The sequence below is a fragment of the Drosophila santomea genome, chromosome X (genome assembly GCF_016746245.2).
Source record: "Drosophila santomea strain STO CAGO 1482 chromosome X, Prin_Dsan_1.1, whole genome shotgun sequence".
NCBI classification, from domain to species: domain Eukaryota; kingdom Metazoa; phylum Arthropoda; class Insecta; order Diptera; family Drosophilidae; genus Drosophila; species Drosophila santomea.
In genome coordinates, this window is record NC_053021.2 from 19587147 (window position 1) to 19614794 (window position 27648).

General features: G+C 41.4%; 1 protein-coding gene across 11 annotated transcripts; it reads right to left on the bottom strand.

The window, feature by feature from the left end:
* Positions 1-1055: 1055 nt before the first annotated feature.
* On the bottom strand, positions 1056-27360 carry LOC120457171 (insulin-like growth factor 2 mRNA-binding protein 1). Of its 11 annotated transcripts, XR_005616918.2 has the most exons (8): positions 26784-27360; positions 18481-19361; positions 4191-4364; positions 3062-3436; positions 2280-3009; positions 2008-2163; positions 1286-1940; positions 1056-1227 (listed from the first exon to the last, which is right to left on the bottom strand). XR_005616918.2 is itself a non-coding variant. In XM_039644455.2 (7 exons), the coding sequence occupies exons 2-7, from the start codon at positions 18591-18593 to the stop codon at positions 1575-1577; spliced, it is 1914 nt and encodes a 637-aa protein (XP_039500389.1). In that variant the 5' UTR covers positions 18594-19361; positions 26784-27360; the 3' UTR covers positions 1056-1574. The 11 variants fall into 11 exon arrangements, 10 of the variants coding, with proteins under 10 accessions (XP_039500389.1, XP_039500394.1, XP_039500392.1 ...); XM_039644455.2 differs by having other exon boundaries at positions 1056-1940; XM_039644460.1 differs by having other exon boundaries at positions 1056-1940; positions 2280-2988; positions 26784-27358.
* Between the last annotated feature and the right edge of the window lie 288 nt (positions 27361-27648).

Sequence of the window (27648 nt, forward strand, 5' to 3'; positions counted from 1 at the left end):
TCAACAATTCTTCATGTAACTCTTTTCATCGCATAATAAGGGACTGGTTTTCGTATCCATTCATTCATACAAACAACGTTTCAGGCATCGAAAAAAACTATTTTACAACTGTACTGTACAGTAAACATTGCTCTCGCTGGCGTTTTTTGTTCCGTATCCACATCCCTTTTACCTATCAATATAGTCCCAATATACACACTGATCCGTCAGTATAGCTCTTAACGATATTGTATACATAGATAGTTGTTTCTTTTTGGTGGTTTGGGTTTTCGGTTGAGGTCTGTTATACTATGTATAACGCTAGGGGGCGCCAACAGTTGCATCAACTGTTGCACATTGTACACATAACTTTATCAACTGTTATACATTTTCATGACCCAAAGATGAGAGCTTGTTTTGAAACTTTCTTCACCTTTGATGTTGCGGATGTGGGCTCAAAATAGGTATGTTTTTGTGTTTTTTGACGCTTTTGTTGTTTTCCATGTCTGTATCGTGTGGATTTTTTTTTTGGATATTTCTTGGTTATACTTTTTGCTTGTGTACAATTCTCGGTAGTTTTAGGATCAACTAATGGTTGTCCTTTTTTTTTTAAATTGATTCTCAATCTCATTCTCTTGCGCTTTGCTCACTTCTCTTCTATTCATTTCACTTAAATATATGCTTACTAAATCTTTGTTAAAAAAAAATAATTAAAAATAAACGTTTTATAGTTAAATATATTTAAAAAAAATATAACGCATACACTACTAAACTTTCCTTCTTTATCCATTAATTTCCTTTCTTGCAATCAAATTTTGTGTGTTAGTTTTAGGGGGTTTTCTCTTTAGTTACTTTGACTCTTTGTGTTGCTGTTGTTGTTGTTGTTGAATCTATGGATTACTTGTAAAAATGATGAATATTTTAAGTTTTACATCTACTGCCTTGAAAACGATAACTATTTGGGCGGTGCCGAATCCTCAGCTGACGCAAAAGTTTACAACTAGCTGAACAACAACACAAAGTTTTGATTGGGGCGGGGTGTTGTGTTTAGTGGTTTCTGTGAACGATAGCGCTGCTTTCTATTTAACATTTTCTCTTTATTTCTTAGTATGCAAATGAAGGATGTTATGGTAATTCTTGCTGTGTGACTGCTGTTGATGTTCATCTTGTTAAAGTTGAAATTGAAATACACTGCTATGAACTAGTAGAGCTTCTTCACGCAGCTCACTTTTTGATGTGGTGGTTCCCCTATATTTATATATGTGTACAATTTTATTTATGTTACTGCTCCAGGTTGTTTGCTTACTTTTGCCGTCGCCTGTGCCAGCACAAAGGTGGCGCCTACGGTTAGCTTGTAGCTATAGGGTTGTAAATTGTTAAATTGTGGGTGGTTTCGGGTTTTGGGGTATTGAAACTTATGGGTGTGCTGTGGAGGTAGTATCAACAGTAGAAAACCCTGCCTTGGCTATTGTTGGCGCTGTCGCTGCTGCTGCTGGTTGCTGTTGATTTTGCTGCTACCGTTGCTGTTGCTGTTGCTACTGTTGCTTTTGCTGCTGCTGCTGCGGCGCCGGCTCTCCTTTGACGGTGATTCCTCCTTACTGCTGTGAGCTCGCAAGCTGCTGCTGCTGCTGAGCTGCGGCCGCAGTTGCATTGCCAGGTGGCGGCGGTGATGGCTGCTGCTGCAGCTGGTGTGTGGTCGCTGCCGTCGACGCCTGCTGCTGATGGTGTGCAGGCGGCGTCGACGATGACGACGCCGACGACACAGACTGATGATGCAATTGCGGCGGCAGTGCCTGTTGTTGGGATGGCGACTGTGGCTGCTGCTGCTGGGACCCGCTGCTCGCGGCTCCGGCTAGGCTCTGTTGCTGTTGTTGCAATTGTTCTTTGGCAGCTTTCTGTTTTTTGGTTATTGGCGGCGGATTTGTCGAAAGCATCATGGCTCGAATGCGTCGCTGGGCAGACTGAAATTAGCGTAATCGCGGCGTTAGCTTGGTAAGTACATGCAGCCGTCCGCATTTCGACACTTACCTGTACGCTGTAGAAAGGTCCGATGATGTGCACTGGTGTCTCCTCATCTCCGCCGGACGGCGGTGCAAGGGCATGTTCCGGCAACTTGATCACACTGCCCGTCACGCGCTGCAATTCGCGCACATTTTGGCCACCCTTGCCAATGATACGGCCCACCTAGATTCGCAATAAAACAAGTTAGCATTACTCAAGGCATTTTGATGGTTCAAAGATTCCTTTCACCATTAGTTATAAAGAAAGAAGAGCCATCATATTGAAAATGAGCAATTTACCTGAGAGCTGGCCACAAGCAACTCAACCGTGAGGCGCACATCGTCCGTGCCACACATAAATCCCTCTTCGCGCATCTTCTCGAAGATCATGTACTGCGCCTTCCACTGACCCTCCGGTGTGCCAACAATCGTCACCTTGCGCTCCGTTTGTTGGTCCAGCGGCTTGTCGGCGTCGAGGGGAGCTATTTTGAGGGATGCGTTCGAGAAGCGCATAATGCTCCGGATATGCGAGCCCTTGGTGCCGATAATGGCGCCGACAGCGTTATTCGGTATATAGAGATAGGTGGTCTCCTGCAGGTCATTGGGAAAGACCGGTGGCACCACGCTAGCCGGGGTCTTGGACATGGCAAAGCTTTGACACGAGGGGAACGGCATGCTCGTATTGAAGACCATGCCGTTGCCCGGTGTCGACATCATTGCCATCGGATGGAGACCGGGAAACATGAGGCTCTGCGGTGCCATTGCCTGCAGATCGTTCTCGTAGCTCTGGCGCAGTTTGGTGCTAATCTGGTTCTCAGCACGCGACATGTTCTCAATTAATCCCTTGACCGTGATAATGCGCTCCAAGTTGAAGCTATTAATGTCGTTAATAGAGCTGACAGTGATCTTAGTATCGGTGTCCTGCATGATCCGTTTAATAGTATTGCCCGACTTGCCAATGATCCGTCCAATCAGATTGTTGTGGGCGAGTATTTTGAGGCAAATTTCACTGCAATCAGGGGTGAGTTCACTATTAGTTATTTTAATATTTGAAAATATCATTTGATAGTACAGCCACTTACCCCTTATTCGTGGAGAGGGCCTCCTGCTGCATCACTTCCAGGATGCGCTTGCAGGCATTGGTGCAGTTCTCCGGATTGCCATAGATGGTGATCGATTTCTCCAGCGATCCAACATTCTCCTTGCGATGGACGTCGACGCGAGCACGGCTCTGTTGTGTGATCGTCCTGATGGTGCTGCCCTGTCGGCCAATGATGGCGCCCACCATTTCGCTCTGCACAAGGATCCGCAGCGGAAAGTCCGCCTGGCGTCCGGGACCGGGCATTCCCGGATACGGATTACGCTGGTTACGCTGGCTACGCCGCTGATTCTTGTCCAGCTGCTCGGCATGCAGCTTGCTGCCCTCGAACTCGACACCGTTCAGACCAACAGCCGCTCTGTGTGGGAGAAGGAATGGTGGGAATGGTTATTGATTAATCATGTGTTTGCCACGACAATCATGTGTCAGCTGCATTGACAGTTCTATAGAAAATTTCAGCTAATATCCCATCTAGATACGCCATGCCACACTCCAACAAAGTACACATGTTGATGAGGGTATGCAATTCGGTTAAAATTCAGTTTAGGGAAACGACTTCTTACAGAAATATTGCATATCTGCACCTTTACACATTTGGCTAGCGATAGAGATCCACGTAAAAGACATTCGTGGAAATGGAATGAAATCAGCAACGTTTAGTTTAAAGAAATTGTATTTACATGAATTTATGTTCCAAATGTATCATGTTCCTTCACATTTAATTTAATTTGAGAACTGCTTGTAAACAAATTCTATGTGAGGCAATAAAAGTCCACTTGACGTATTAATGATTTGTAAAATCTTGATCAAAATTTGGAATAAACATGGCCAAATTGGATGATGGAAAAAAGTCTAAAATATGGGAGTAGAGGTAGGTAGGTAAGCCACACACAACGCATTCATCCTGCACAGAGATCCCAATAATAAAACCCCCAAGTCTTCGCATCCCAGCCCAATGCAACAATATAACTACCTATATCTAAGCCCAACACAAGACTCCCATGGAAAACCTCACAGAAATCAATGGTTTTTCATGGGAGATCTGAAAATCCCCTTAAAGAGATTCAATTTAGGTGAATAGTAGTTTTAGATGAGTAGTTTTGAGTATATACCTTTGCGCCTGCTCAGGATTTTCGAATGTTATATGTACTGTTTGAGTATTTTGATCCTTACTAGAAATAGCCTCACACTGTTTGACGATGCCATAGGGCTTCAGTAGCGGTTCGATGTCTTCGAAACGTGTTTGCATCGGTATGCCGCTTATTAAGATTTTTGATGTCGTAACACTGTGAAGAAAATAGCGTAAAAACACACAAGAACAAGAAAAACAAACAAACACAAAAGAAACAAAAATAGTAGTAGTTGTAGTAAGTAGAAGTAAGTGGCAGTGGTAGTGGCAGTGGCAGTGGTAGTGGTAGTGGTAGTGGTAGTGATGATAGTAGTCCAAAAACAAGAGGGACGCAAGTGGATGAGTTGGGAGGAAAATGGGAAAATGAATTAGATAAGAAAATATATATGCGAATAAAGAAAAGTTGTAAGTAGTAGTAGTTGTAGTATTGGTAATAGTAGTTGTAGTTGTAGTAGTAGTAGAAGTAGTAGTAATAGTAGTAGTAGTAATAGTAGTAGTAGAAGTAGCAGTAGTTAGAAGAAAGCAGTCGGTTGAAGAGAATGATGTCGAGTAGGTAAACAAGTGGTGCCAGAATTAAAGAGAAAATGCTTCGAAAAATCTCTAATATTAGTCAAAACTCCGCCCCCGTCTAGAATTTTGAAGCCTGTTTTAGCTTGAGAAAGATTTTTTTAATTTTTAGATTCTTGACCAGTATTCTGGCAGCACTGAGAGAATACAGATAAAGATTAACACAAAGACAGAGCGAGATCAAGCAGCGAACTAGCATTTAAGAAGTTTTTGAGCGAGCGAGATTACAAATGATTTACATATGAATATCTTTGGGATGGCAGTGGGGATTTGGATGGATGGTTGGGCCAACATATAGATAATGTCAATATTTGAACGCTGTATGCGTTTTTGCGAGTGTATGGGAGCCGTGCAATAATGTAACATTCAAATCCAAAGCGGGGCACACAGATCACTATTGTGAGATGGAGTGCATAAAATTAGGAGAAATACTACTTGTTTCATCTACCAATAAAGATACTCCTACCCCCTAAAACAAAGACGCGTCGATCCATAGGCGGTGTTTTAAAGAAGTCTTATTTTTTGAAAACCAACTCAATTTATTTTGATTTGCAGAAAAGACTAAGTTTATAATCATCCTGCAGCCTTAACGGCATTGCAATAATAATGAGAAAGAGCAGAATTAAATGACCAAGCATTTTTTTTTCACACAGAGAAAAAATTATTAAGGTTCGAGATATTATTACAAGTGTATATTTAAATTTTACGTTGATGTCTAAACTTTATACGGAAATTTTATAACATGAGAATTTACAGTATTAAAATATATATAAATTTTTCATTAATGTAAATGTTTCGATTTTATTTTTTTTTTTTAGTGTACCAATGTTTCCGTCTCCCGTTGTTGTTGATCTTCGAAGAGACCAAAAAAGAGAGAAAAATAAAAATAAGAACGAGAGAAGACGACGGCGAGGGCAAACACAAACGACGCCTGGAATGTTGCACATTTAATATCGTGTTTATTTTTCTTGGAAGTAATTTCTCTCCCGTCGCCACCAAGCTAACAAATAAAAAAAACACAAAAACAACAACAACAGGGCAAGAAAGCTTTCAGAGAGGAGAAGGAGAATAAGAGGGGCAAGGAGAGAAGAGAGGATCAAGACGAGACGAGAAGAAATGGAAAAAAAGGAGAAGACGCGTGAGCTGGCTCATTTTGTTTCTTGTTTTCCCCCTCTCTTTTGCTTTTGTGAGTCTGGCACTTTTCTTAATTAACAGTTTACATTTTTTTTCGATTCTCACACACTTTGTTCGTGGTTTTAACTCCCTTTTCATGAATGATCCCTAATTAGCTGTCAAACCGCATGCGTGAATGTCAAACTGTGTACAGCTGTGTTCAAAAAAATAGTGCGACGAATAAAAATAGGTTACAACAGTAAGACTCCCAAACATTAAGACGTATAAATGTAAATTATGAAATGCTTATTTGTTAGCTTGACGGGATATAAATTTACACATCTATCATATGCTCCTAGTAAATGTAAATTACTTGATCATAGTGAAGAGAGAGAGAGAGAGAGCGTAGGTGAAAGATGCATTCGCATTCCGACATTCCAGCATTCCAATCCCGTTTGCCATTAACAGGCCACCCTCCGGTTTTTGTTGTTGCTGCGCTTGTTGTTTGCTATTTTCTCCACATTGCACTCCCGCTATGCTTTGACCGGTTTTTTTTTCATTTTTTGTTTTTATTCGTTTATGCCAGCACATTTCTCAGGCGATTTCTCGACTTGGCGCAGTCTGTGGCGCTTTTCCAGGAAGCGCAGTCGAAACGTGGAAAAAATTCTGCCACCGTTTGCTATTTCTACTCCTCGCCTTCTTCTTGTTCATATTACTGAACTGAAAATCTTGCACTTCGATATTCTCATTCCTCCAGTTCAATGGCTGTCAAACTGTTTCGAGTAACTGTAATTGTTGAGCATGCGTCACAACATCTGCTTGTGTGGTTTGTTGTTGTTGTTCGATGCAAATGTCAAGTTGCAGTTCGTTGACGTTGCGTTATGTTGTTGTTGTTGCGTCTAGTACACCGGCTGCATCCAATAAGAGAGGAGAGCGTATCGTTTTCTCCCGCTCCCGCTTATCTCTCTTCACCACGGCGCCCTATCTCTGTCTCATTCACACTCATTAACCACTAATGTGTGCAACAATTTTACATTTTTGTTTTTGTTTTGAGCTGTGGTTGTTTTCATTTTACCAGGTGTGCACACATGTATGTGTGCATGTAAGTTTGTTGTTCCTTTTACCTGACATGTGACCGATTCTAAGCAAATGACCTCTGGCGCAATCACACAAACACACTCGCACACCTGGTAACGCTTTCTTACTGTTTTCTTGTTGCGTTATCAATGAGCGGCCTTAATGCCGATACAATCGCGGGCGGAAATACAGGTATTTTGCAAATATCCTCAGTACTTAAATGGAAAATGGATCAAAATATATCTACATATTTTGAGTAATAATAAATTTATTTAATTAAGATCTATACATTATTTAAACAAAACAATACGATAGAGCATGTCTTAAGATTTTTATATAAGGAATATGGTACATGCATATATGAACCTAGTAGTTAACGCAGTCATAAGCAACTGATAAGACTGCAGTTGCCACTATTTTTTTGAACACAGTTGTAGCACATACAAACAACAGATGCATACACCGCCAAATCCAATCAATATATGTATGGATGTGTACGCCATGCGGCGCCCTTACGTATTTATTTTTGGTTTGTTTTCTTTTTTTTTTTTCAGCTTTTATCTCTCTCTTATAAAAAGGCGCTGCACTGTGCACTCCCACTAATACAAGTACTCAGACAGACAAGCACCCACAGATGCTGCTTTATCAGTGCACACATTGCATGGCGTGTCTTTGTGTATGTGTGATGCGTTGTGTGGTTGTCTTCATCCCATCCCATTCTCTTTCGTTGTTCTTTCATTCTTTTTTGTATAATTTTTATGAATGAAAAAATCTGAAATCGGCTGGCTGATTTTGTTTCGTTCTTTTTGATTGCAACTTTCTTTTTGTCTCACGTATAAATTAATACTTGGTATCTACACTGCTCTGAATGACGCATGTGACACACACATACAAATGTACATTTGGATATATGCGAGTGGGATGTACGTTTTGTAGCATATGCATTTATGTGAGTAGTTGTTGTTCTATTTTCATGGCACATTCCACAAGTTGCTGCTGCAGGAAAAACAAATACACACACACACTATTGCGATTGCATAGACTAAGGTTAGTTTTCTCATTTTTTTCTTGCATTTTCTTTTGCCAAGCTTATCTATGCATTTGCCCCCTTTCCATTATTTCTTAGCAACGCCCATGGTAAAAATAGGAAAAAAATAAAGTGCCAAAGGAATTTGTTTTGTCAACATATGAAAAAGAAAAACTTGTTTTTCAGCTTACAGATGCACAGAAAAAAAAATATAATTATGATGAATAACATTGTGTTACACATCGCTTTTAAACGGATATTAATCATTCCAATAGAATAATAATATATAAACGTTTTATTTATTATGCTTAAAATTTATAAAAATTGTTTGGTAAGTACTTTTGCTATCATAAACATGCTCCAGAACTTGAAAAATAACATATAGTTTTCAGTGTGAGGGGTATTTCCGTTAGAGGAAGAAACAAATAGAAAATAAAGTGACAGAGGGGAGGGAAAACCGAGTGGAAAGCACAATGCTTGCATTATTGCTGGCTGGTTTGACCTAAATTGGCGAACAGTGGTGTGGGGACCACCCCCACCCAACTACCTATGTATTTCCAACGCTTCTTCTCCAAGTGGCAAATGCAACACCCACAGTGAAGCCCATCACTTGACAAACAGAACGCCCTTTGATGTAAACAACGCGAATCTGTCGCCATTAGTTTGGCATGGCGATTTTCATAATGCAACATAAGCGGTCACAAAACTAGCATCCCCTAATTAAAAACTGCACCTCCATTTTAATTCAAAATGTATGGGCGATTGGAGAAATTTCAATTAATCTTATCGCATATTCCTTTTTTTGCGATTTTCATGGCTTTCGTGACTCATTAATAATAAAAACATTGGAAATCACGTATTTACACATTTTTGTGCTATTACTTTAGCCGTAGTTGTAAATCATACATTCGTATCCATGACAAATTTGTTCCATTTTCTAATGCATGGGTACAACAATTGCTATGCATTTCGTTGTTTGCTGATTTATTTGTGCTTTGGCGATTACCACCATCATGCAAACGTAAACAATGCGACGAAAAGGGTGGTAAAGAAAAAACAAGATGAACGGGCGCGGAGGCTGGTTGGTCGAGAGACGAATGCAACGGTGGGCGTGGCACAGCCATATGCACCGTGGCCAGCCAATAAGAGAAAATAAACAAACAAAACGATGCTGAAGTCGAGTTTTCAAGTGCTGGACTGTATTTTATTACATACCCATATGAAAATCTAAGAAAAAGTGCAGTCACAATGAGAAAAACCAGCTCATCAGCATATTTTTTCAAAAGAATAAACTCAACATGAAAATAAATTAAGTTAAGTTACATTTGAAGCTTTCCACATTAATATTTTGCCAAAGCAATTCAGTATTTGAAACACCTAAACAAATAAATTAGCCCATATCTTATCAAACCCAATAGACTTACAGTTGGAGCTTCCATAACTGAACCCATCTGCCACAAAAACAAATAAGTCGGAACATTATGTTTACTCTTTCAAATATACAGAATTACTATATACGATTGGAGTAGCTATACCATATCACCCCAGTTATCAAAATGTTTGTGTAAATTAAGGTTAAACGACAAAATGCAGACAACTTTCTTCCAGTTTAACTTAATGGAGAAAGAGTGATCAATAAATCTTATGTGTGTGCCAGATAAATCCAGATCAACGGATTCGGTGCGAGGAAAAAGGGGAGGGGTCGTGTTCGGGAGTCTTATAAATGTGATCTAGATACGCAACATATGACTTTGATGGATTCGCACCTTTTGCTTACTTTGGGCATGATTGAAATTGAAGTACACATGTGCGCACAGTGGATCAAAAGTGTAGTATTTGAGCCACTTTAAGTATTCAGTGTTTACCATGGTAATGTGGGGAATTTATTTTTGGGAGGAAATGATTTGCACGCTGTTAAACTCACCGATCCAAATACCGTATAAACGATTGTTTTTGTTGATAAAAATTGTTGTGGTTTATGTTGTTGTTGAGTCTGCTGCTATTGTTGTTGCTGTGCATTTTGTGTTTGTTTATTTGCGCCGGCCGACTGCTGAGTTGTTGTTGCTGTCGTTTTTTGTGTTTGCAGTGCAAAAGCAAAACTTTACTCTTATCTCTAAAAAGTCGATCTTCTCTCTGTTTTACTATTTTAGCGATTTTCTCACCTCCTTCCACACTCTCACTGTTTTTTTTAACCGATCACACAATTTGGCATTGGCTTCTTCTGGTTGTTTCTTTTTGCTTTCGTATGAACTTTTTCGATTTTGTCTATTCGCACACTTCGCAAAAAAAAAAAACTAAGTCAAAAAAAAACAGAAGAGAAGGAGGAGAACGTTTATGACAAATATAATACGCACACACGCGCACCGATTGAGAATGCGGCGGAAGGGGAGATTGGGGCCCTCGCTCACTCTCACTCTTCGACGCTCTCCTCCCACTCCTTCTCCTCCTGCTACGCCTCCCACCATCTTCCGTCTCACTTTCCCGATCCACGCGCTCACTTGTTAATCACACACAAAAAACTGTGTGGAAGTAGGGGCAAAAAAAACTACTGCTGTTGCTGATATGATTTTGGTTTATTCTTTTCGTTCTTCTTTTCCTCCTCGTTTCTTTTTTTCTTTTGGTCATGCGTATGGGCTTTAATTCGCCGCTGAACTGTGATTTCTCCTGGATGCGCTGGCGTGTTCTTTTTTTTGTGTGGTATGTTTCATATTTTCCTCTACTCCTCCTCGTTTTCAAATGACTCACTCACATAGATAGAATGCAACGCAATCGATCTCGCGGGCAGACTATACTTATCGATACTTATCGGTGAACCGTTATGTTTTTCCACTGGAAAAAACGTGTTTGGCTAATTAGCGGCCAGCATAGCAGGGCTGCCAACTGTTGCGCTTAGCGAGTTTAGTGGGAAGTAGGTCAGTTTATCTAAATTGATTTTTATTGTTGACTCTCGCGCAAGCTCTCACACACGCACATTTTCCAAGGCGAAGGAGGAGGTAAGAGGAAAAGAAAAGCCGGCCTAAGAATTTTGTATTTTTTCTTTCGCGAAATGCAACAGTATTCGTGCGTGTGATAAACCGTTTTAGGACAAAAAAACAGAACTGCACAAAAACTACAAAACAGAAAAAGTGGCAGGGCATGGAAAAAAAATTTAGACACCTATTTTCGTTTCTTCTTTACACTCACTGTAGTTGTTGTTGCTGTTGGTTTTTAAATGCCAAATGCGTATGAGCAACAAAAAAAAAGCGCAGCAAACGCAAGGCGCTAGTTTATTGCAACCTTTTTAATTCTTTTTCAATTTTGCTAGCACAGAAGAACAAGGTGTGCAGGAGGAAATATAACAAAAAAAATTTATAGCAACTGAAACAACGCACACTCACTCGCACTTATAATATTTTATAATTTTTGCCGTTTCAGTTTTTGACTTGTGAAATTAGCTGTGTGTTGTTGTAGTTATTTTTTTTAGTTGTTGCTCTTTTCTGTCGCTGTTGTTGTTGTTGTGCAACTACGCCGCGCGTATTTCCGAAAAAGACGACCGCAAAATGCAGAGAGTATTTAAATACTGAGCTCAGCCAACGAACGGGAATGCGAAAATGTGAATGTGGACAAATAAAAATTTCAAAGAGAATGAGAGAGGCGAGAGTCAGTAGCCGAGCTCCAATAAGAACAACTTCGGGTTTTTCGCCCGTGTGTGTGGTGTTGTTGCTCGCGAAAAGAAGACGGCAGCAGTAGGAGGAGAAATGACCACGTTAGGCGGTTACGTGAAATGGCGTTGCCAGACAGAAGCGATTCGAAGTGAGTACGGTATCTAACAGTTTTTCAAAGTGGAGTGATCCTGCTAGAAATTATTTAAAGGCAAAGTTTTTGTTTAAATGCTTTCTTAACAAAAAAATTGAAAGAATCTTATGTTTATCTTGTAATCAGCTAACACTGAAGCCAAATTTAGTGATTAGGTACATATGGTCCTTAAACCAAGTTTGTTGACATATGAAACACATTTTCATTTTAAAAAATTTTTTTATATTGGCTTAAGTTCAGTGTTTTGAGAAAGCCCCATATGCCAAGAATAACTTTAAATAACATAAATAATACAGGTTAGTTCAATTCCAATTACAAGTTCTAATGACATGCAGTCCAGTGTAGCACTTCCTCTCCGTGGCGCTCTCTCTTCGGTTAAAATCTTTTTTGAACAATTTATTTGGCCAACATGTGTTGACCGCAAAAGTGCCGGAATAAAGCGAAGGCAACGGTAAAAACAGTTGTAAACAGGCGGGCAACAACCCGCTTAAAGTTAATACAGAATTAAGAGGAGAGAAAAGTGAAGCGAATCGCTGATAGTGCGCAAACCCCTAGGAAATGCCAAGTACTCGCGGTCAATTGCATAGTGCCCCATTTAGAAAATATATTAACCGAAATAAATTCTTTTCCGCAATGTTATTCATGAACATAGAGGCTTTTACATTGAAATACGTTTCATTAAATACAAAATATCTTAAAATTTTGAAATGGAAACATTCAGTGCAGAAAAATTTGTATAAAATGGGTTTATATTTTATAACAACAATACTTTTTAGGAAAAGCGTTGTAAGAATATCATATTATTATTATATTATACATAAATGACAGTATCTTTAAAGATGTTTGCTATCGCACGCAAATGAAGATCGCGAAAGCTTTCGCTAAGCTTTGCATCTCGACGTAGAAACCGAGCAAAGCTTTTTCAGCAGCTGCCGACTTGAACGCGAATGCGAATCGAATTGAAACGATTCGATTCAAATGGAAATAAAGGGAAAGAAGCGATAATGTGGGTATTCGCAACCCTTAATCGGTGAAATGCTTTCTTCACTCACGGTGGCGCACAAATAAAACAAGCAATGGGCTAGGCAGGAAGAGGACAGGATCGGCGGATCGGGATCGAGATCGAGATCAGGAACAGGACCCTATCAGCCAATTTCGAGGTCCTACCTGCGTGTCGAAGAACACGCCACGATCACGGGGATCTTAAAGATCAGCGGGAAGACTCGAAGACACGAAAAGGGTTGGTTTCTCCTTTTTGCTGTCCTGCCGGCCGATCGCAACTGCCAGCTGGTGTTGAAACGAAAAGAAAGTGGTCCTAACGGAGGAAGAAAGTCCTGGAAAGGTGTCCTCGTCCCTTTCCGCCCCCGCCTCCTCTGCCACGTGTACCGGAACAACAGTTGCTATCCCCTAGTGCGGTGCCCGCAGGTCGATGGCAATAAGCCAGGACAATAGCACTACCGGATCACAAGAACATAAAGTCGGAAACCTATATTACTCTTGTAAGGTAGTTCTTAATTATTATTGATGAGCTCCACATTTCAGTTAGTATGTAGTTTTTGTTGTTTGGTCTATTTATTAAACTATGTACGTGAATGTTAAGAACATAAATAGTATTGGTATAAATATGCTTACTCTTTTAAAAAAAAAAAATGTATAAAAATGTTTGTCTACCTCTCGGCTCTACTAATTCCATCTGGGATTAAAGGTATTTCCATATGCACATTGTATATCTTGAGATACTTTTCAAGTTCAATACGGGTACGTTGGAATGAGAAATTCTCGCGCCATCTCCTTCGCTCCAATCTTGCCACCTCTCTCTCTCTCGCCATTTACAAAAAATCAGAGGAACGTGTGCTCCTTATTTTTTGTACTTTTTTGTTTTTTCTTGATTTTGGTTTGGTTTTGGTTTTGGTTTTGGTTTTGGAAAACTAAGCCAGCAGTAACACGAATCTTCAGATCTGCCATACCTCGCTATTCTCTCTTTCTCTTTCGCTCATGTAGTCCGAACGTTGCGCATGTGTGCGTTGTCGTTCGAATTCTTGGAAATTTCTAATGAACACAAGCACAAAAAGGAGCACACAAAAATGTGGTAGAAAATAAGAAGAACAAGAAGACGAAAAGAACAGCAAGAATGTGTCGCAAAAGAGTGGGAACGAGACGGGGGAGGAGGAAGACTGGGGAAGGAAGATGATTCGAAATTAGATGCAACATATTCGATCTTCGATTATCGATAGCTTGCTAATCGGAATGCAATGCTGTTATATGCTGCATATGCAAAGGCTTAAAGGACTATTTACATATGAACATACATATGTATGTGCATATGAATGTTCATATAATTTACATACATATGTACTCACTATTACAACTGAAGACTAAACTGAATTAAAGACTCTATCTAGAGTGAAGCCCTTTCAAATGGAAGCAAAAAGATATCTTTAATGGCCTCTTAAGCGAGCGTCAAATGCTTAACCTGGTTACAGCATCACCTTGAAATTAGGGCAGGCCAAGACTGTGCTCTTGTTTTGTACCTGAACTCCCACGTACACACAGAAACACACATTGTGTGTGACTACCTGTCTACCTGGCGTAGGAGTTCAACAAAAAATATGTGCATCCTGTTTGCTGTCCAAACGATTTGCCAAAGTCGGTGTCCTTCTGCTCTTCCGCTGTGCAACAACTTCAACTTCCAGCAATCGCAGTTCGCAATTCGCAATTCACAATTCACAAATCGTTATTCGTAAATCGCAGCAGCGGAAATTTGGCGGGCCACGCCTTACCCAGCCTCCCCCATCCCCCGCCACCACCTCCCCGCAACTCTCCGTTTCAACTAACCCAACAAACCCAATATGGGCCACAGAGCAGATTTTGTTGTTTTTGGACAAATGTAGGTAAAGTGCACCCGCCTCCCCCGCACATCCCATAGTACTCGATTTCATTCATTTGATTCTATACAACGGAGATACACTGTGCAAATCAATGCGAGATTCTAATTCAGAAGTAGTATTTTTATGGGAACTACTTACAAAAAAAGGGTGTATGTTATGCAAATGTGGAAAACTTAAAAGCTAGACATCGGAAAGTTATGAAAAACAAGTAACTGTACTAGTTCTCTACGAAATATTGATAGAACCAATAAACGCTTCTATAAACATTAATAGAGATAAGTTATGGTTGACTATCTGGGCTTCGTTCAGTGCATGATCATCTCTCTATATGTGCACATGAACATGAGCGTGGTCTCATGTGAATCGGGTTTTGGCTCGATTTTGGCTGGCTTTGTGGAGTGACGAGTGACGACAAAGGCGGGGGCGATCGGAATGAATGGAGCGATAAACCAAGGTCAGGCCTTTGATTCTTTGATTTGAGAAGGAGAGCGAGCAGCTGTTGCTCTAAGCTTGGCTAGATCGCGATCGCATCCAATGCTACCCCCAAACTGAATGGAATCGAATCGAATGGAATGGAATGGCACAAACACAGGGGCGGCGGCCTTCTGTGCCCAAGGAGCTCTACTAATTTGACTGTCAATCAAAAAAGGCGAGCAGAAGCAGGAGCAGCAGCAGCAGCAGGATCAGCAGGATCACGAAAGCAAGCACCACGAAGGACTCCCTGCCAGTTGATAATCGATGGGAATCAAATTTGCTGCTGGCTTCCAGAAAGTCTGCAGCTCCTTCCACTACAGCTAAGTGGCAGAGGCGCAGATACAGATACGCAGATACGAAGATACAGATACAGATGGCGATGGCGAGATGGTGAACAGCAAAGGGTTGCGATTAGAAGCTGGAGCGGACAAAAAATAAGACAGCAAAGTGGCAAAGGACAAATTGGCAAGCAGCCTCAATTCCCTGCCCCTCCTCATCTGCAAGTGAACAAACATTAGAAGCAGGGGAAGCCTCTTGTATAATTAAAAATGTTTGAGCGCGCACTCGCAGCAAAAAGAGAGCGAGTTGGAAATATGAGAAACGTGTTTTGCGTTTTGCGACTAGAAAATGAACAAACACGAGGGGCAAACTCATATAAATATATATATATATATATATATATATGGACATATATAAGAAGAAAGAAAAAAAACAATGAAGCGGGCAGGAAAGCCCCTAAACTCAGCCAAAATCATATTTCCAACCGCCAACTCTCCTGAGAAACCTGATCATGAGATCACCAACACACAAACAACGAGCCAACAGATTCCAGAGATGAGATCTCATCTCTCGATCGCTGGCGTTCTGGGTCAACCCTTCGTTTCTAAGCAAAATCCCAAGCCAAAGACCACGACCAAGTCCAAGTCCAAATTAGAGCCAAAGCAGAGCCAAAGCAGAGCCAAAGCAAAGCTATAGCAAAGCAAAAGCAACGTAAAAGCAAATCAAAGCTGGCGAAAGATATACCTCCTGTGGCAGCGGCATGTTTCCTTTGGCGGATTAAACCAATTGCTACAGAAAAAGATTTCGTTGTCTTTCGTTGCTGTTGATGCTGCTCTGCTGCTGCCGTTTTGTGAGATTCTTTTTGGTCTCGCAGATTCATATTATTTCGTATATTTGCCACCACGCTGTTGCTGCTGCTGCTGTTTTGTTTACTTTGCATTCCTGCAGGAAATTAGTTAGGATTTTTTCCTTTTCTTTCCTTTCATGTATTTTTCTTTTTTTTTGCCTACCAGCTTAGCAGTTGTTGCAACAAGCGGCTTAACACGCAACAAGCTGTGCCGCAGAGGCATCGCAATCCGCATCTTAAGAAATGCATTCATCCTCAGACATCCGGGATGATTTCTGCTTAGAACGTTTAGTACAGCAAGTCATCAAATAGTCATCAGAGAGTCATCGCATCTTCAGCAAGCATCTAAGATGCTCTTATTCTAACATATCGATTACGCCATAACATAAAGACTAAAATTCAAGATGATATAGGGGTATCGATTACCCCATCACATTGGGACTACAGTTCAAGTTGATATAGGGGTTTCACCAAAAAAAGGAACATAATGCAATGCACTTCATATGTTGCAACTGCATATCGTAATTAGAAAATATTTGTTGTAAGTAAAGTCCACGCCACATAACACTGTGAATGCTGAACTTTGAAATACTGTTACTTTGAAAGTTTAGTCCTTTGAACACTATTATAATCCTTTTTGGTCATGTAGTTGCTACTGGTCTCCAAGATACCCTTTTAACATCAGCACAGCGAAGACAACGACAAAAAAATATAATCTGTTTAGGAGGTGCAACACAAACATTATCTTTTGGCCCCCTAAGCTGCTGGGTCGAACTTCGATCTGTCCTTCATTGATCTTGTTGCACCTCCTCCTCCTTCTCTTGCTCCTTACCCTTCTCCTCCTCCTCTTCGAGGGAGCAATCCTGCCCAGGAGAATGCTAAGTGAGTTCCTCCTAACCCTTCTATTCCGATGATGTTGCAGTTGCTCCTGTTCGAGCAGCGTGCGGCAAGTATATCAATTCTGTCAGATCGGGGGTTGGCCGAGAAATCTTAAGGATCAGAGGATCGCCGGATCGGAGGATCGTAGGATCGTAGGATCGGAGGATCGGGGGAACATAGAGGCTGGGTTGAGCCGTGAGGCGAGGGGCGAGACAGGTAGTGGCGACTGCGCTTCCCGGGCCTTTTTTTATGCGACAATGATGATGGTTTCGCCTACCCCGCTACCAGCTTGTTCCATGCCGCTCAGTGTTTACTTACACCACTTGAGCTTGGCTCGAGGGGGGAACTTGACGAGGGTCGGAGGATCCTCAGCATCCTAAGGTCCTCCCTGAGAGCCAATTTTTTTTTTCTTGCTGCTTTTGCATAGTTTCATAGTTTTTATTCCTTTTTTTTTTTTTTTTTGGCCGACTGTCTCCCGGTGATATGCCCAATTTATCACAGGAAATTAGCTGCTATTTAGCAGCGTTGTATGTCCAAAAGGGGGGTGTTAGGGTGGCAAAAAAGTAGGAGGGCCAACGCATGAGGGGCAAACTTCATGTTATTTGGCGTGATAATTTGTGCAATTGTGGATTGCCTGTGTGCAGGGCAGATTGCAGATCACAGATCGTAGATCGCAGATCGCAGTATCTCAAATTCAGATTCAAATTCAGATTTAAATTCAGTTTCCCCGCCCGAGGATCGTAGCACATTTATTTGCCCTCCGGGTTTCCCATTACGCCTGAGAGCCTCAAATGTTCCTAAGCTTTCCCTTTCCCTTTTCCATTTTTTTTTGTGTTGTTCGATGCCCAAAACCTTGGAGGGGCGCATCAAATCGCGACCAAGGCGTATATAACCATATAAAACCATTGGGCGCCATTTTCGCCCAACTTGGATGAATAGTAACCCAACTAACTGATCTGAATTCATGAGTCGATTCGATTCAATGCGGGGTAAGAGTATCGGATTTCTAAGTGGTTGGTAGGTACATTACATACGTATGTGAATGGTGGGTGGTTGTGGCTCAAAACCCGCACTAAAAAGCTAAAAAGCATCATACAACAAACTACAAAAAGCTACATCAAGATCAATGAAAGATGGCAGGAATATACATATGTATTTTTTGGGTGGGTGTGAGAATGTTTTCAAAGGTTTTCTGAGGGGCGGTGGGGGAAAGGGGGGTGTGTGTGGGAGTTTTGGATAGAGAAAGGCCTTGTGCGATCTGTTTTTCGATCTGTTCTAAACAGGAATGATAGTACATAGTAGAAAAGGCATTGGGGTGGGTACATACCTTGAGGTGCCAGCACCTTCCAACTGCTGTCGATCCAGTGGCGGATCAAAGATCTGTTCACGATCCTCCTTTGAGAGTTCCAGGTCGGCGAATTGATCCAGTTCGGATGCCATTTTCGGTAGCTCTTTTTTGCTTTTTGCTTTTTGGTTTTTGGTGTGCGTGTGTTGTTTCTTGGTGGTTTACCTTAGGCGTTGGTGAGTCGATCGATCGGATATATGCACTCTAGATATAAATATATATTTCTATATCTATATCTCTATATGCCTGACTGAAACCGAAGTTGTGCAAAAAATCGCTGGTCGAACACTTTAGAATTTGATTTGGTCGCGAATCGGATCCGGATCGCTTTTGAAATATTTCAATATATATGTTTTGTATTTTTAAGCTTGTCTTCGTTTAACTCCTGCTTTTAACTCTGGTTCGTTTCGGATGTTACGTGTGGAATGATGACTTTTTGAATTTAGCGCGCTCAATTACTTGATTTACTCATATCCTTGACGGATTTTACGATTTGTATTTAGGGTTTTTTTTTGTTGTTTTCTTTTTCAATATTTTTGGTAATTTTCTTTTCTTTTTGCCGAGTCGAAACTTTCGCTGACCTTTGCTGAACCGGTGTGAAAAAAAAGCGTTTGTCAGTGGTTTTGGTTTTAAAGTCGCGTTTGCATTTCTTATTTTGATTTTTTCACGGGCCTTTGCAACTGTCTTTTACGATTTGAATTTAAACTTTTGGTTTTTTTTTTGTTCTCGAAACTTGGTTGTGCGTTGCGTTTTAATTTTTTTGCTTTACTCGTCCTTTTTGTGGGCTTCAAAAAAATTGTTACATTAGTGGTATTTTGTTTTTGTTTGTTTTTGGTGTCAATTGGGCCAAAAAAAAGAGTTATCTGTGAAAGAGACGGGGAAAATGCAATTAGTTCTGTGGGGTCATTTTCGGGTGAGAGGGGGGCGCTGAGAGTTAAGCGCGCCCACGAAAGGTTTAACATTAACAGCTGTTGCGATCGCCGGCCGGCAAAGCGTCAGCTTTCTTTTTCGGCGTTTTGCTTTCGTCATCAGCGGGAGAGAGAAATAGCCACCGTGAGAGAGTGAGTTATTAAATGAAAAAGAGAGAGAGTGCGCGGAGGCGCGTGCGGGGGCATTAGAAGTAAGTAGAAGAGATTTATGCGGGAGAGAGCGGCCAACAAAAAAAAGAAAAAAGAGAGAGCTTTTTTCGTCATGTTGACTTTGATCTTGGCTCTCGTGTTGTGTGTGTGCGTGAGTGTTGCTGTTGGCATTTTTTTGGCTTTGTTTTATTTCATTTCTTTTTTTTTTTTGGTGGTGAATAAGTAGGCGAAAGAAAATAAACTATTTCGCATATGGCCCAAAAATTGCGGAAATTTTCTGACTGTCGTTTGTTGTGTTTCTTTCTGTCTGTTGGCTTACTTTTTATGTGTTGCTGTCGAATGTGTTCTTTTTAATTTGTAAAGTTAGTTTTCGGTGTTTCTTTTTTCGCGCAGTGGAAAGTGGAGCTTTGCAGATGATGTCAGAGTGCCTTCGAAAAAAAAAACAAAAAATCTTCTTGTTGGTGCGCGATTTTGTGTTTGTTTTGTTTGAAATGCGGGAAAATTCATTTTGTTTTGTTCGTTCGGAAAATGGAAAATGTTATCAAGAAAAATAAGAAAAAAGACAATCCTTGTTGTTGTTGCCAACACATGCACAGACACACACATACACCTACACACACTCAGACAATGAGAAGAGCACGGAGGGGCAAAGGAAAAAAGCAAAGGCAAACGAATTAAAGTCAAAGTCAAAAAATATGCCACGAAAAAAGTAGCAGCAGCAGCAACAAAAAAATACACATAGAAACCCCCCACAAGCCCCCGTTATTCACCACCCCTTCCTATTTCTTTATTCTTCTTCTTTCTCTTCTAGTTTTCTTTTCTATTTTCCTTTTTGGTGTTGTAGTGTGGGGGAATGGGGGGCTGGCAGAGAGAGATTTTCTCAGTGGAGATGATAGTTTATAACGGCGGATTCGTTAGTTGCTTCGTTTCGTTTTCGTTTCCGTTATCCGTGTATCCAAGTATCCGTGGCGCGCAAAACGGAAAATGGCAAAAAAAAAAAAAAAAAAAAAAAAATGGCACGGCGGTCACAAAATATTAAAATAATGTGTAACACAGAGAAAAAATTAATTCAAGGCTGCTGGTTTTGGTTTTAGCTTTAGCTGCTGCTGCTTCTTCTCTTCTGGTTTAATTTGTTGGTGCTTTTCGTTTGGCTATTTTTTCTCTTGTTTTTCATTATTTGTTGGCTTTGTACAATTTCTTTCTGGCTGCTTTTTATTTGATTTTAATTCTTTCTTTTTTCTTTTGATTATTTGGAGCAGCCCGCGAGTCGCGACGCTACGTTGCTTACAGTTAGGAGCGTTTTCAGACACTGAACTGCCGACCGAGCGCACGGCCGCAGTTTCACTCGAAAATTCACATTTTTTTTCTCCGCTGCCGAAATTCCTAAACACAGATACGAAACACACGCACACACCGATGCGAAACTCAACACAAACACACACACACACACACATAGGCAAGGCAGCGGAGAGGAGAAGCAAAAGCAAAAAGCAAAGGCAAAAGACCAAGAAACCGCGTGCATTAGTATCTGTGTGTGCGTTACGGATTGCCGAAAATTTTCGGCGAGTGTTTTCTGAGCCGAGTGAGTGTAAGTGTGAGTGTGGGGAAGTGAGTAGGTGAGCGAGTGAGTGTGAGTGCGAGCGAGGTGGCGTGTGTTGAGTGGCTCCAATGTCTTCTTCTTGCCTCCATCGCTTTTCGGAAATTGATAAAAGCGGTAATTAAAGCCAACAATGAGACAGATGAAATCTAAAATGGTGGCTTAGTTCACTTGGGTTATCAGCAAAGCACCGCCATTCGCAGATCCTGAGATATTCGAACTTAGTTATAATATCTATGCATTAACCCCAGATGGAAATTGGTCATGGGGTAATAGAGCGGAATATTCTTAAGGTACTTGTAAAGATCTAACATTCGCATTTTACATTATTATTTAAATGAATAGTTATTTCTTGGATTATTCATACCCAAACAGGGCGGGAATGGTTTACACTTGTGTATGTAAGAATAACTGTAAACGTAACTTGTATTCAGTTCTAGAATGGTAAGGATCTACTGAAATATTAATGAGACAAGATTCAATTCGTTGTTAAGAGCCAAATCTAAATAGGATTTACAAATCATTTTAAAAATTTCAAAAGTAACTTACTTCATTTACTTCGAATTAGTACATTTTGGGGACAGTATTTAAGGAATACTTTAACTAATAGAAGTTAATGATATTTTGCCATTTAGGCTCTTTGGGAGGTTTATTAAAAGAAGCTTTTCATTTTGTTTGTCTTGAGAACGTTTAAACAGGTTCTGGTTTGCTTAAAATATTAATAAACTAAATATTCTGCATAAGTGTAAGACTTCGCTGTTAAGAAGAGAACAAGCTTTAGAGTTTCATTAGAAACATAATACTGGAAAACTACACGTTCTATAGTAACACCAATAAAGGATCTGAATGCATCAGGCTTAAAAGTTCTGTTCAAAAACACGAGTTGCTCATATTAGTCCATGGCATTTAGAAAGCTAACAGTTGTAAGAACGGGGTCTTATAGCCTGAATACTGGATTATGGATGTTCTAGCTATGGAAGTTGGACTGTATGAGGAATTCCTGTCGCCCCACTCTTCTCTTCTCTCTCATAAAAAAACTCACTCGAAAAAGCGGCTCAGAAAAGACGCGCGTGTGTTGCCCTCGCTCCATACCCCCCCTCTCCGCCCTTCCCACCATGCTCCACCGCCCAAAAGTAACTGAACTTAAAGGAGCGCGTGCGAGTGAGATGCACAACGTAGCCAGGATTGCTCTCGCTCGCTCTTTGTTATAACGCTGCCGGCGTCGACGTCGACGCTGACTGCGCCGCTGGCGTTGCCAAAAAACGAAGCACACATGGATACACACATACACATCTATAAGCTTGCGAGGTGTCCAAGTGTGAGTGCGTGTGTGTGTGTGTGTGTGCGAGCGCGTGTGTGTGAGTGTGGCGATGACGACGGCGCTTAAGCTCTGGAAACTGAAAACCGAAAAGGAAGAAGGAAGCGGCAAAAGGAAGTGAACTGCGAGCACACAATAGCTGCTCGGTATACCGGCGTTCTTGTTGCTGCTGCTGCTTTTTTCTTCCTTTTTTTTCCTTTCTTTTCTAAGAAAAAAAAAGCAACGCAAAAAGCAACCGAAAAATTGAAAAACGAAATGCGAGCGTTAAGCGAACTGGGGGGAAGCGGGGAAATGCGGTATGGATAGGGGGAGGGGGGGATTGTGTTAGATGTGGAAGGACACTTAAAGCGAGTTTCACATAGAATCCTAGTTGTGGGAGGGGGGCGATGAGAGGGAGAGTGAGAAGGGGGGGTGTTTGGGGTATGGGGTGTGGTGCCTTAGGGGCAAGGCTAGCACCATGTCCTTGAGGCACAAGTTCAAGTCCAAAGCTGCGATTAGCGGTGAAAAGTTTAGACCAAGCGACAAAACTTAGTAGCCAAGGACATGCTAAACAGTCACGTTCTCCACTTTCAAACATAACAACATTCAAATATATGTATGTATGTAAAAAGGAATACCATCTATCACAGTTATAATCAGCAAAACTTGCAACGATTTGGCAACTTTATCAAAATACACGTACTATTTGAAACTGAAGCTGTTTTCTAAACTGATAGTTTGAAAATCAACTACATTGGAAAGTATGGAAATAATACCTTATCGGTGTCACCATACACTTTTCTAGTAACTTTGCAGTAACCATCTTTATATATGTACATATATCATATAATCATCATATCATTATATTACCATCAACAAGGCTATTTAATATAAAATGCTTAAGCCCACTATCCAATATTAGAGGCTGACTCCAGTTAACATCCTTATTATCCTTTCAAACGCAACTAAAGAGGATATAATCATCACACTTAAAGTGTTGAAATGCCTTTAAATTGCTGCATCCTTCCTTGCCGCTTTTATAGATGCATTCGGTGGGTCGTCGTCTGGTTCTGTCAGCTCACTTGTTGCATGCAACATTGCACTCTGACCTTCTTTAGTTGTACGTCAGCGACCCACCACCCCCCATAGCACCCTTGGCATCTTAAGGTCCCTGCACGCGTCGCAATCAAAACAGAAAATCAGAATCGCAATCAGAATCAGGAGGGTAGAGGCCAGGAAGGAGGAAAGGGTCCAGGGTTAAAGGAGCAAAAGGAGCAAAAGGATGCAGGATGCAGCGGCAGCAATTGCAGTTGTTGAAGGTGACATTAATTGACGTTTAATAGGCCTCATCTCGCGCCGAAAGGATACAAGGGTGCAGGATCAAGGATGCAGGGATGCAAGGATGCAAGGATGCAAAGGGTGCGGCGGGTAGGTTGCTTGGGCTGGTACATGGTTTAAATTAGTTCTACCCCTCTACGCCAGCCACTTGAATGCGATTGAATCCTTCCTGAGCACTGAACAACACTTCCTGGCATCCGGCATCCTCCTCCTTTTCCCCTTTTCCCCTTTTCCCCTTCCATTCCACTCCTTTATCATTCCATTTCAGCCGCGACAAGCCAATTAGAGGTGGCGAGGCTTGTAAAGCTCTTGTGTCCTTTGCCAGCAATTTGCAACAAAAGTGCAACGGCGTCAAGGGTATCGACACAACTCACAACACCACACAGCATACAACAACCACCACCGCCAGCAGCAGCATCGGCAGCAAACATAAACAAGCTAACGCTCTCGAGGGGTGGCGACTCCTGCGGTTGCAACATCATCCTGCCAAAGGTTATAACCCCCGTGGTGGGCGGGCTTGACCTCCACCTCTACACCCCCCTCAACCCCTCTTAGCCCTCTTAGTCCTTTTTTCAACCGGCGGCAAATGGCGAACGCCTGTTGCAGTTGCACTTTTTGCTGCTCCATTTTACGCACAACGAATGGAAAATGGCGCGCGCGCAGCAAAGTGCAGCACAGCAACCCCTCGAAAGTATGCAACGCCAGCAGGCCTAACCACCCACTTTCTCCCAACCCATCGCCCCCACATGCATGCAATATGAGTGCAAGAGATAGAGAGAGATAGAGAGAGAGAGAGGGAGAGAGAGTATGGGGGGGAGGGGAAGAAGGACATTCGTCCTGCGAATAACATCGTCGAGAGCTATGTGAGTGCGTCCGTTTGAGTCCGTCCACTTAGCCACTGGGTGGGTGTGATTGGGGTTTTGGGCTTTGGGTTATGGGTGGTGCTCGGTGGTTCAGTGGCTCAGTGGTTGATTACAATTCTACCGACTGCAATGGCGAACGCAGTGAAACGTGATTGAGATGCACACGAACCGGACGGATGTATGCAGAAAAGGGTTCGTGTCCTGCAGGATTCTTGGGAAGGTGATTTCATGTAACTTATCAGTACTTATTAGTACTCTTTGCAAAACTATTGCAAGTTAGGAAAGTATTTTTAGGTATAAGAAATCATTTAGCCACATATTTTTATCCATTGTGAATACCACTATACTATAATATAGCGATATTTCAAACGCTTCACGCTTCAAACCACTATTTATCCGGTTAACTTCGGCGATATCCTGACTCTGCCGCACACAGTCGACACACCGACAAAACAGGACATTAAACAATCGAATGAGGAGGCATGCCGGCGAAGGGGGGGGATGGGGTTCGAGGAGCTCTCTCGTTTGGCTACAGGACACCTTTAAGGACTAGATAAGCAGTGCCCAAGGGAGGAGCAGACGGATGAGCGGCAGCCAGGCAGCCAGGCAACCAGGCATCCAGGCATCCAGGCAGCGAGGAGCGAGGAGCGAGGAGCAGGCAACAGCTGCGAAAGCTGCCTGCCTGCCTACCTAAGCTTTCTTAGAGAGCTGCCTCAAGGACATGCCGCGTCACAAGGAGCGCACTAGCGAGGTACAGTTGCCTCAAATAGAACGAGATAGACGATCGACGGATACCGCCGAGTGCGAATGCAGATTGATGTCTATCTAAGAATACCCCAAAAATACGCTGCTAGCGGAGGCCCAAACGTAAGATGCATGTGGACGTTACATAAGACTCGAGGTGAGCACCCTTTTCTTTTATTAATGGGGGTGGTTGGTGGTTGGCATCTTAAGATAAAAGACAGCTCTGTAAGAAATGAAATGGTTGGCATCTTAAGATAAAACACAGCCTTGTAAGGAATGAAATCTATTCAAGGCAAAGATGTGGAATTTATAAATGAAATAAGGGTTAAATTGGCATTAAAAGGAGCACTTAACTATCTGAAGAAGGAAGAATGTAATGGATCTATGAGGAAAAATTAGGTATATCAAGACTTAAGAATCAAGCCTGAGATATGAAATATCTTATATCTTGCTTATGGTGTTGACTACCATGAGTTACCATAAGGAAGTTTAGAAGGATCTTATAGCTTCGAAGCATCCCGCCCATTTAAAAACTTCGCATCTGAAAGATACAAGCCACCCTCTGAATTGCGAAACGGAATTCGACCAAACTGGCCCCTATTTCTTTGTCAGTCTGCTTCTAATTTTGGCCCCACCGACCTATTGCTATCTCTATCGCACACTGTTTCACTCTCTCTTTCTTTCAGCGGCTGTTGAACTTTAAAATTGATCCGATTTTATTCGCATCTTCAATGGATTTCGCCTCACTTGAGAATGTATTAAATTTAGAAGCAGACGAGCCAGATTAGAATGAGGAAGAGAAGAACAAGAGCAGGGTGGGGAGGGGGGTGGGTGGAAATCAGAAAGAGGGGGCGGGGGGTGAAAGGCGGGACAGACGCTTCATTCATGCCACGCGCATCTTGCGCTGTCGACATTTAAAATAGACGCCAAACACGCAACCTCTGCGTTCAACTACAGGGGAGCCTCTTCAAACGAAGCCACTTATATGCTGAACCATTTATTATCCCATTTAGGGAGCACTCCCTGTACTTCATACAATGTTGCAATGGAGTTGGCGAAAAAAGAAACTGGGAACTTATCATCGGACATATGAATGAAGGAAAGACACAGGAACTGTGCAGGAGTGCTTGCTAACTTATTGGACTTAATTTATCTTCCTTCGAAGAGATCTTCAGATCTTCAGATCTTGAGCAAGTTTAATAATATCTTGTAATATGATTTCACGTGGAAAAACAAATCACAATGTAATCGTTTTATCTAAGTTATCTTTTCAAAATACGCAATAGGAGCATAAGTTGTTATTTCCCAATTTTGTGGGGCATTTGAAATAGTTACATCGAAATATCCCGACAGAAAAGGATACTTACGGATTCAATGGCATGCAATTGCACTGCTTAACATCGATTGATTGATAGAATGTCTGTGGAAACTGCTTGAGATTGAGGTGCTTGATTGATGCTGCAGAGATCTCTGTTCCTTGCTATTGAGTCTTAGTTCAGGTTACCAATTTGTTATCTGGTTATCTGGTTATCTGGTTGCGGATCAACCGTCATCGATGGACTTCGCTGGCTAAGAGATGTTTCAAGATCGTCAGGCTTTAGCTTTGAAAGTTTTGAAAGTTGAGCTGGGCGGAGATTTCCTGAGAGGATCGAGAGTCCTGGGGCTTTTGTGTTCCTATAGATCAGAATTCACCAGATTATATATAGATCGCTACCTAGTAGTACCTAATTAAAGCTAAATTGGCTCGGTCTTTCGCCTTTCCTTTGCCCCGCCTTATATTGCTTTTGTTTGCTTTTTTACATATATGGGTGTGTTGCTTGTTGTTTTTCCGGTATCTTGTCTTGTTGTGGATCGTGTGAGTGTATATTTTTGATTTTGGGTAATTTTTTGATTTTTTTATGTTGAGCGAGAAAAAATTTGAAACTGAATTGTGGGAAAAGTGAAAATTTGTATGGGCCTTTTTGGCAGCTGCGATTGACAGCAATGCCAATGGTGTCCAAGATTTGTGATATCCAATAATGGAATATATTTGCAATAGTACTATCCACAAGCTAAAGCATGAAATACAGTTTTGGTTCAAGAAATCTTTAAAAAACCAAAAAAAACTGACTGGAATTATTTGGGATTACATAGATTGAAAATCAATTATCCCAAATGAGTTTGCAATTGATTTTGCAATTAATTGATTTTGGCAGGAAGTTACTTTTTTGTTGGCTTGTTTTCGCTGTCAAT

Excerpts from the sequence above, each read along its gene's own strand:
- LOC120457171 (XM_039644455.2), bottom strand. The coding sequence starts at position 18,593 with ATGGCATCCGAACTGGATCAATTCGCCGACCTGGAACTCTCAAAGGAG. Across the intron at positions 4,365-18,480 it reads GAAGGTGCTGGCACCTCAAG|TGTTACGACATCAAAAATCT; the intron begins GTATGTACCCAC and ends TTTTCTTCACAG. Across the intron at positions 1,941-2,007 it reads GACCTTTCTACAGCGTACAG|TCTGCCCAGCGACGCATTCG; the intron begins GTAAGTGTCGAA and ends CGCTAATTTCAG.